At 55.1% G+C, this 9,078-nt stretch overlaps 1 protein-coding gene across 2 annotated transcripts in view; it reads right to left on the bottom strand.

Annotated features, from left to right (window-relative positions):
• Nucleotides 1-215: 215 nt before the first annotated feature.
• LFNG (LFNG O-fucosylpeptide 3-beta-N-acetylglucosaminyltransferase) overlaps nucleotides 216-9,078 on the bottom strand; it is a 28,222-nt gene continuing 19,359 nt past the window's right edge. Inside the window, exons 2-9 of one of the 2 annotated variants that reach the window (XR_006415050.1) lie at nucleotides 7,967-8,015; nucleotides 6,756-6,855; nucleotides 5,869-6,022; nucleotides 5,074-5,159; nucleotides 3,677-3,842; nucleotides 3,251-3,336; nucleotides 1,914-2,782; nucleotides 216-1,405 (exon numbers count right to left, since the gene is read on the bottom strand). Coding sequence is in view for 1 of the 2 variants with exons in the window: in XM_044433424.1 (XP_044289359.1) it covers nucleotides 2,716-2,782; nucleotides 3,251-3,336; nucleotides 3,677-3,842; nucleotides 5,074-5,159; nucleotides 5,869-6,022; nucleotides 6,756-6,855; nucleotides 7,967-8,015 (708 nt within the window). In the remaining variant the exon portion in view is untranslated. Of the gene's footprint in view, nucleotides 2,783-3,250; nucleotides 3,337-3,676; nucleotides 3,843-5,073; nucleotides 5,160-5,868; nucleotides 6,023-6,755; nucleotides 6,856-7,966; nucleotides 8,016-9,078 lie in introns of both variants that reach the window. The other variant, XM_044433424.1, reaches the window with a different exon arrangement.

Below are 9,078 nucleotides of genomic sequence, written 5' to 3'. Positions count from 1 at the left end.
TCTCAGGGGCCGAATGTGCTTGCTTTGCATGGAACAGGGATGGTCAAGAGGAGGAAACGGAAGGGAGCGTCTTCCAGGAGGGCATGCCTGGCTGGGACAGGACACGAGGCTCTCGAGGCAGCGTGTGCGCACAGGTCTGGCTCATGACAATTTTATGGGACAGGGTCTGTGATTTTATTCCAACACGCATTTCAAGATAGACACACTCACGTATATCAGTAACCGGCCAGAAAGTTGCTTTATTGAAAGCAAAGATGGCTACCACAGATGGTAACAATCAGGTTTAATTCCCTGAGAATACGTTTCCTTGTTATTTCTGTCCCACCCTATTTCTCCTCTAAAAAAAAAAAAAAAAAAATCAAAAACAGAACAAAACACCCCCACAATATGCTACTTTATGGAAGAACAAATGAACAAACAAACAAGAAACTGATATCCCAGATACTGGGACATATAAATTAAGGGTAAGTGATAGTTACAAAAGACTTCTTCCATCACAAACATAGTATGTTATTTTTTTTCCTTTTCTGATCCACAGAATTTTTTTTTTAATCCACCATTTACAAAGTTACATAGCCCTCAGTTTTAGCAAAAAAAAGCACAGTAAATAACACTGTTGCAGTAAGATATTTACAATCGTTACCCAGTATGGGCTATTCTTTTCACTCAGAAAGGAATGCCTCAGCTCTCTTTCCCTGCCCAGGGCTCCGAGAAGCAGAGCGCTGGTCAGGTTTGCGCCTGTCCGCATGCAAACCTGCCCAGCTCTTGGGGTTGCCTGGACTGGGCTGTCGGCCTTTAGATGCTAAAGGTTCACACATGCCGCCTCACATCCCTCCAACAGCGAAGCCGCAGCGACTGAAGGCGGCATGTCGGAAATTTATCACCAAAATGCCCCAGAAGAAACCAGATGTGGGCAGAGGTGTTGCACCGAAGGGAGATGGCAGTGTGGGAAGCCAGAGGCCGAGCCTCCAGGGGGCAAGCTTTGCATTGGAGAGACTGCAAGGACAAGAAAGCACGCCTTTCCCTTCATGCAGACAACGCTGGCAGAAGCTCATCAGCCGGCCTGCTGTCCTGGACCACAATCCTGGGCTGACCAACCTTGGCTCAAGAGCGAGCACCCAGGGTTGCACTTCCCACTGGGCAGTTCCTGCTCCTCCATGTGGCTCTCGGTCACCTTGGTAAAGTCCTCGCGCCGATCCAAGGACTTCATGCGCATGGCCCGTTGCCGTCCCTTGTGGCGCCCCTGGAGGGCTGGCCCAGGAGTGTTCGTGCGCCCGTCCTGGAGCTGGAAGGACTGAGGCTGAGAGTGAGCAGCTTCCCCAAGGTGAAGGCCCAGCAGACGCGAGATTCGAGCGGGAGACTTCCTGGTATGTGACTTCCGCTCTTGGCCACTGTACTGCCATCTCTGGAAAGCAACACCGGGCACATCTCATCTGGCTAATCGCTGAATCCGAGTCCCCCCCCCACCCCCAAGGCTCTCGGGACTTAACAGTACAATTCTATGCAGGTTTTCTTGCAAAGAGTCCCGTTGTGCTCATGGGGCAGCGGGCAAATATAGCCTAGTAAAAGTGTGTAGGTACCAGTCACAGCAGCCATCCCAACTTGCCCCCTCCAGGTGTGTGGGACTGCAGTCCCCATCATCCCCAGCTGGCTGGGTGATGGGATCTGTAGTGCAACACAGCTGGGGGTGTTGGAGGAATTACACCGGTAAGGCAGTGGAGAATGCCAGGGTCTGCCTCCACGCCAGGGCTTCTCTCCCTTCCGTGCAACGTTAAAAGCTGGGGATCCAAGAGGCCAGCTCTCAAACAAGACATTTCAGAAAAGCGGCCCTCTGTAACTCAAAGGGCACTTAAATCTCACACACACAATAATGACGGGGAAGAATTCCAGAGGGGAACCCACAACACACTCACAGCAACAGGGGCACACACGGGCGTCTGTAAACCTTCATCTGAAAAGTTATCCGGAGTCTCAGAAGCAGAGACGGGGCGGCGAGAAGGAATGCGCCGGGGCTGATCTCACCGACAGAGGCAGAAACGGAGACCGGAAAAGGTTTACGGCGTGGCCCAGCTCAGCGTTGGGCGCTTCGGCAGCCCGTCGAACGTCAGGGGTGCGGCCTCAGCACGAGCTTCAGCTTCTCCCAGGACCGTTCGCATGTTTTAAAAGTGCTTCATTTTGGCTGGAGTTTTGCCGGGTGTTTGCCTTGCTCGTCTAGTTAACACTTTTAAGAGGAAAGGGAAGAGGAAGTGGAAAGGAAGAGGAAAGGGAAGCGCCGGGATCCAGGCAGCAGTGAGATGGGAGCCCATCACCACGCTTTGTGCAGGAGCACGGCGAAGCGCAGCAGGCGAGAGGCCCGGGTCGCTGACGGAGGGCTCTCCTCGCCCCCGCGATCCGGCCACCGCTGCTTCCCCAAGAGGTCAGGGCCTACGAGCCGGTTTGTCCTGCCAGTGGAACGAACTCCTGCCCGGTTGAAAGGGACAGAGGGCAGGGAAGCCCAGGCGCCGCCACACGAGGAGCGCGATGGGGCGGGCGGAGGGGATCGGGGCCACACAGCAGCCTATCAAAACGTACACACACTGTGAATTAACCACAGTAATTAAGGGGCAGTCGCTTTCCAGCAAAGGAGACACGCACACGCAAGCACGGGGGTCCCACGAGCTCTTCGGATACCGGGGAGTCTCGGGACGAGGTTCAGAAGGGGGGGCCTCCTGCCGCTTAGTAAGCGACGTTCTGGGGACACCATGGCGTGTCCGGATACAGCAGGCAGTGGATGGAGCGGAACCTGCAAGAATAAGGCCAAGTCAAAGCATGAATCCCGAACCGAGGATCCCAGTTGGGGTATCATAGATTGCTTTCCTTATTTATCTATTGGCCACCTACAGTATGCATGCATATTTAAGATGCGGTACGTCTGGAATCCCACATCGACTAAATATAGGATTGTGCCGTTCAAAACAGGCATGGTCAGACTTGGATAGTTTCTTCGTGTGGCTGTCTGAGTCTGCGTTGGGCCGAATCCAGACGTGGGTTTCGCTTGCCCCTCTGAAGTCGGTCAGGACTGACTCGTGCCGCCAACTTCACGCCCCTGAGCATGGCCCAGCCTGGGTCGGATTGTTGCTTCTAACCGCCCCCCCCCCCCAAACTCTGCCCACCTCTTGCAAATGGAAATGTTTTGTCAGTGGGCGGGACTTTCCAAGAAGGATGGTGGGGGCTGCGGGTTGCCCCTTCCCTGCGAGCCCCTGCCGCTCACCTGGACGGATCCTCCTCCACGGAGAAAGCCCCCTTCATGTGGATCGCATTGCGATTGTTTTCAAACATTCCGTAGCTCAAGGTCACCTGGGGAGGGAAAACTCTCAGTCTGAAAGCTCCCCCCCCCCCCCCCAGCCCGGACTTGGGTCTCCCTAGTCTTCCCTTTGGGGGTGTGCACACATCAGCCCCCTCCTCCTAGTGCCTGCCAGATGTTCTGAGGAATGCTGAGAGGCACAGTCTGAAGCATCTTTCCAAAAGTTTGAGAAAATAATACCCAGGATTGCTACCTTCTGAGCACCGGAGGGCATCCCACACCCCTCCCGGCCCACCTCTCCTATCATCCCTGCCTGTTGGCTGTGCATGGAAGGGTGGTCTTGCGCCGCCCACCCTGCCTCAGACGACCGCAGGAAGCAAGGACTCCCCGTACCTGATTGTGAATCTCCGACTTGGGCACCTGGTGGAGGTTCTCCAGGTGGGAATGGAAGAGGTTACTCCGGGTGAGCTTCACCCCCAGCACCGATTCTATGATGTACCCGATGGTGCAGTCGTCCGGGAGCCGAATCATTTCTGCGGTGCTCATGAAGTGGCCCCCGCTGTAAAGACGTCACAGAATGAAGCCGCAGCCAGTATTATGGGATATAACATGCACAATGCTCCCTAAGGTCAGTTGGGAGGAATAACTGCATTTTCTCTACCTGGTTTTTAAACACAAATGATGACAAACTGACCTCATATAAACCCCCGAAGTATTATACATTTTTTAAAAAACCAGGGCTTTTCCTAGCTCTAGATTGCCCAACCTCATTCTTAGAGGGTTCTCTTGAACTGATCCACCTCTGTATTTCTTATCTGGAAAAAGATCCACACTGGATCTTGGGAATGTTTGCCCAGGTTACATCTGGAATGTTCATCTTGCTTCAGGATTCAGGAAATATCTTGTTGCTCACATTCTTGGCCTGATGCAACTAGCCAATGAACAAATAGCTCACCCTTGTACTAAATAAAAAATCAAGGAATTACTTGTCTTTGTACTAAATTGAGAAACAAGCACATATTGAATTAGTGGGCTTCTCAAGCTATGAATACTTCAGTCACAATCATTGGCCCAGGGCCCAGAATCTCAATTTTGACTTATTTTAAAGCCACGCACAGACAAATGGGTTTCTGGTCCTTGAGACTGCAAAGCCAGTTTGCCTCCAGGGTTTGCAAAACGCCCCTCAAACCGCAGCTGAGAGGAAAGCCACTTAACAATCGTTACCAAGCCATGGGGAGGAATTCAAAGAGGAGTCGAAGGGTCTGGGGGGAAGCGCGCTATGGCTCTGCTCCATCCTTTCCGACCTCTCAGTTGCTAAGATGCTGCGGCTATATGCTTGCACGATCCATCCACTGCAGCCCTTGCCTCTGGATTTCAAAAGGGCAGTTATCCCTTTATTTTCCTGACGATTAGGACCCCGAGGGTGTGGAACGGGCTTCCACGAGAGGCCGTTGAGGCCCCATCGGTGAGGGTGTTCAAGGACAGGCTGGACATGCACATGGTGGGCATGTCGTGAGCAGAGCCAGACGGAGCCGGGGGTCAGACTAGATGGCCTGGGAGGCTCCTTCTGACCCGCTCTGTTTCTGTGTTTCTGACCCAGTGTGAGGCCTGTAGTTTCTCTCTGGATCTTTGCGAGGAGCCTTCGGGAAAGTCTCGCTGGGGATGCGCTGGAAGCCCTGGATGGAGTCTTTGCCACATGCATGATTCCACCTCGCCATCCCGTTTGCAACCAGGTGGTAGTCTTTAGAAGCCGCGCAAAGGAGGGCGCAGGGTGGGTGGTGGATCCTTACCTTGCCCATGGGCTCATCTTCAGTGCCAGGCCACGACTGATGCAGAAACCGGCACCACCTGTGGCGAACCAGAAGTGGACCGGATGCTGTGGGGTGGGAAGCATCGAAAGAACAGGAATCAAAGCCCGGTTCAAACCCCTCCAGAAACTTCCTGCGTGCTCAGCTCTCCGACTGCCACCAATTCCGAGCAGTGGGACAAGTGACAACCAAAAGAAGAGCCTCCTCATGTAGGGCCCCCCCCCAGCTTTTTTAGGATGCCCACTGAAGGCATCTTCCCAGTATGTGAATTTAATATATACATGAAATTTCTCAAACATTCAGAGCAGACGGAATAAAACCATTTTTCGTGCAATGTGCAATCTACATAATTCACCATACTCAAGTTGGGATGAGTTTAGAAGGACATGGGACAAAGAACGAGAAATCTATAGAGAATTGAGTGCCTCCAGAGCTAAATAGAACCTCCATGGCTGAGGGCAGTCTACCTTAGAACTACAAGCAAGAGAAGAGGATGACTACATGCAGGCCCTCCAGGCTTTCCAGAAACATCTGACTGGCTGTTGAGGAAGGATGCGGGCCTGGACGGGACCCTGCAGGCTCCTGCACTGGACGACTGCTAAGCCTTCGGCCCATTCACACATTTTGCTCCTGTCTCTCAGTGACCTCAAGGGGCAACCTGCATGTGAGAATGCACACAAGCCCTGCAGAGAGAACCTCGCTCCTCTTGGTTCAGACAGTGCCTTGATGGAGACCCCGAAGGCTGCCAGGCTCAGGCCTCCAGGCCTCGCCGCTCACCATCTGGCTCTCGCTGATCCTCTCCGTCGCCTGGATGGGTCTGTCCAGGCTCGGCTTCCCGATGTAAATGTCTTGCGTGTGAGGATAGCTGGAGAGCAGCTTCAGCAGCATCCGCACATTCACGTAGTTGTCGTCGTCCACGTGGCAAAACCACCTGATGGTGAGAACGGAAATGGGAGGTCTCTGCGGGCGGATTCAACCCACACGTCAGCACCGCTGGACTTGGGGGCCCAAGGTTAGGTTCTGGGGAGCACACCGAGCCCCAGAAAATGCAATTTACATAGGCTAATCAGGCCTTCGTTAGATTTATATCCCACTTTTTTTCTCATCTCATTTATATCCCACTGTTTTATCTCCACCACCTGCTCTCAGTCTTCTCTGCACAACCACCCTGTGAGGTAGGCCGGGCTGAGAGTCTGTGACTGGCCCAAAGCCACCCAGTGGGCTCCATGGCCGAGCGGGGACTCGAACCCAGATCGCTTGAGTCCCAGTCCCACGCTCTTCACCACGACACCGCACTGGCTCCCTGGAACGATCGAAGCAGGAAAGACAGACTAGGACCTATTTAAGCGCCGTAGAAGCTGCCACCATGCAGAAAAGGAAGCGACATGGAGCTGCACCGCCTCCGGACCGTTCCAAATCAGCACCCCCACTTAACGAACACGAACTTGCAGCCTCTCGCTGGCCGGGTCTGAACCACAAGCAAGTCGTGACGGGTTGTGAGTCAGGCCTGTTCTGTCATCGAAACCCAAGCTAACCTCGCGGAGGCTGCTCTGGCTGGGTCCAGACAACACGACAAGCCCTCCTGTACCAGGCGTGGCTCACGGCCCACCAAGGCTTGCCAGGCCGCGCGAGGATCAGCTCCATCTTCCCCTTGCCCCTCTTACTTTCTCCCGGACTCGATGAACTTGTCGTATTCCACCGCCATCTTGCAGGACAGGGCCTGGCGGCTGTGGGCAGCCGAGCAGTTGGTGTTGATGACGTTTGCTGGGGGTGGAAAGGGGCAGAGGGTCGGCGTGAATGAGAGGCGCTTTTAAGCCTTGCTCGGGGCACACTCCACGAGTGGGCAGGCGACTCGCTAAGGGACAGCGGGGTCTGAGCGGCGGCCCTTTGTCCCCAGCGCCGCCTGGCAGTGGCTGTCCCGGTCACTGGGCGGAGGCATTCCCCACCCCTGCTGCCAAAAGCAGAGAAATCTGCGGCCGATCCAGGTAAGTTGGCCTTTCGTGGAATCTGATCTGGGAATTTCTGCAGCTTCTTCGAAGTTGCTGGCTGGTTTTCCTTTTTGGGGGTGGGGGTGGGGGTGGGGGGAAATTTGCACGAGTGCCCCTCCATCCTAATTCGTGCAAATGCACACTCACACAACCAGGACAATGTTCCCCAGCGGCGCTAAAGAACGCGGATTCTCTCAAAGAGGGGACAGCCGAGTTATGTCATCGGTGTGAGGGTGCAGCACTCCAAGGGTGCTCGCACTGCAAGGATGTCCCAGGATTCCTTGGACTGCTGCAGAGGATTCTGGGAGCACACAGGCACCTCCAGCTCACACCATAGCCAAGGGCTACAAAAGGGCCCAAACTGCAGGGTTCCCCGGTGGCCAGAACCCTGGACAATCCATCCGGGGCCCAAGAGGGTCCCGGACCCCCTTGCCTATTGTTCAATACTGGGGGAAAGGAGAGCAGCGCATCCCTCGTGCCGCAACTGTTTGACCAAAGAGATGGCTCTTTGTTCCCATGCACAGACGCCCAGACTTAGCTGCAGTTAACTCAGAAAGGGGAGAGGGTAACACGCAATCTGCTTCCCCCCCCCCTTGGATGAATGGGGGCGGGAATGTGGGGAGAAACTCTTGTCCTCTTTCAAGCAGCATTTTCCCATCAGCTGCCACCTGTTACTGGCTGGGATGTCTCGAGGGGAATCAATTCAGGCGATGAATAGAAGATATTAGCATCCGAAGAATAGAAGGATCTGACCCTGTTTTAAGAGGGGGAGGGGCTGCTTCATAAACACTGGCTGAGTAAGTCCCCCCTCCCCATGTTGGAAAGTTAATCAGCCGCTTCCCTGGGAACCCAGGGCAGCTTTCTAAACCCCAAGCAGGTCAACTCACCTGTCCTTGTCTTCAGCTCCGGGTCCTCCCCATCCGTGAAGACGAATGTCTAAAGAGGTGCAGAGAGAAAATACAGAAATATCAGTGGAAACGTGAATTGGCAATGCCCCCAGATCGGTCTCGCTACCTCCGAGGTGCATCCCCGTCGTGCAATAACGACACCGTGTTGTTCCAGTCACTCATCTACTCGCATACACAGGCTGCAGCGGGATGAAAAATAAATTCTAAAAAATGTCATTGCGGGGGCGGGGGGGAGAGCACCGCGACGGCCCTGAGCTTTGTTATTTCTGGAGACCAACGCAGAAAACGAACGGGGAAGTTGCCGTGTGCCCAAGTGCCACAGTGCGGTTTTGTGTCTGGGGGCTCCGTTCCCACCCGTGCTTTGTACGCAAGCGCCTGCTTTTTTCGGCTTCGCTTTGGGGCCAAACGCGCCACCTTCGACAGGTGCATGGCTGCCCAGCTTTGAGGCCAGCCCTGCACGGCCTTATCGCTTCGGCCCCGTTCGTCCACCCCCCGCAAGCTCCGGGGCCCCGTGCGGCTGTCAAGCAGCCCAATCGATATCCGTGCTCGCATTACTCCGGGGCGCGAACGCCCCTTGGCCAGCCCAGCAAGCTCCCGTGGCTTCCGCCCCCAGCTAGCCCCGTGCCCAGCGCCACTGGGCTGGCTGATCGGGCGGCGTCAGGCGCCTCGCCCTCCGTGCCGGGGGTCCGCCTGCCCCGCGGCACCTGCCCAAGGCAGGGTGGCTCCCAGCAGACCTCCACCATCGCCCCCCCCCCCCCAGAACAAAACCCCAGCCTCTCTCAACTGTTTCACCTCCAACGGCCACCTGAACCGGCGCCAAGCTAGCTCGCCACACCTTCCCTCGCATACCTGCCACCTGCCTGGCCGCACTTTCTTATTTACATAGGTAATTCCTGGCATCTGCTGCCTGTCTGGGGGGGGGGGATGGGGGGCACCGCCTGCTGCTTGCTTGGGCTGGGAGGGAGGAGCGGGCGGGGGGGTCAGCAAAGGCTCTCAAATCACTCCAATTGTAGGAAGACAGAAAAAAGGGGCGGGGGAGTGGGAAAAATACAGCCGCTGCCAAAACGTTTATTAAAAGCAAGAAGGGGGGG

Source organism: Varanus komodoensis, unplaced genomic scaffold, assembly GCF_004798865.1.
Source record: "Varanus komodoensis strain SLA01 unplaced genomic scaffold, ASM479886v1 scaffold26, whole genome shotgun sequence".
Lineage (NCBI taxonomy): Eukaryota > Metazoa > Chordata > Lepidosauria > Squamata > Varanidae > Varanus > Varanus komodoensis.
The sequence above is the reverse complement of the archived record's forward strand: the minus strand, read 5'-3'. Positions and strand labels throughout refer to the sequence as shown.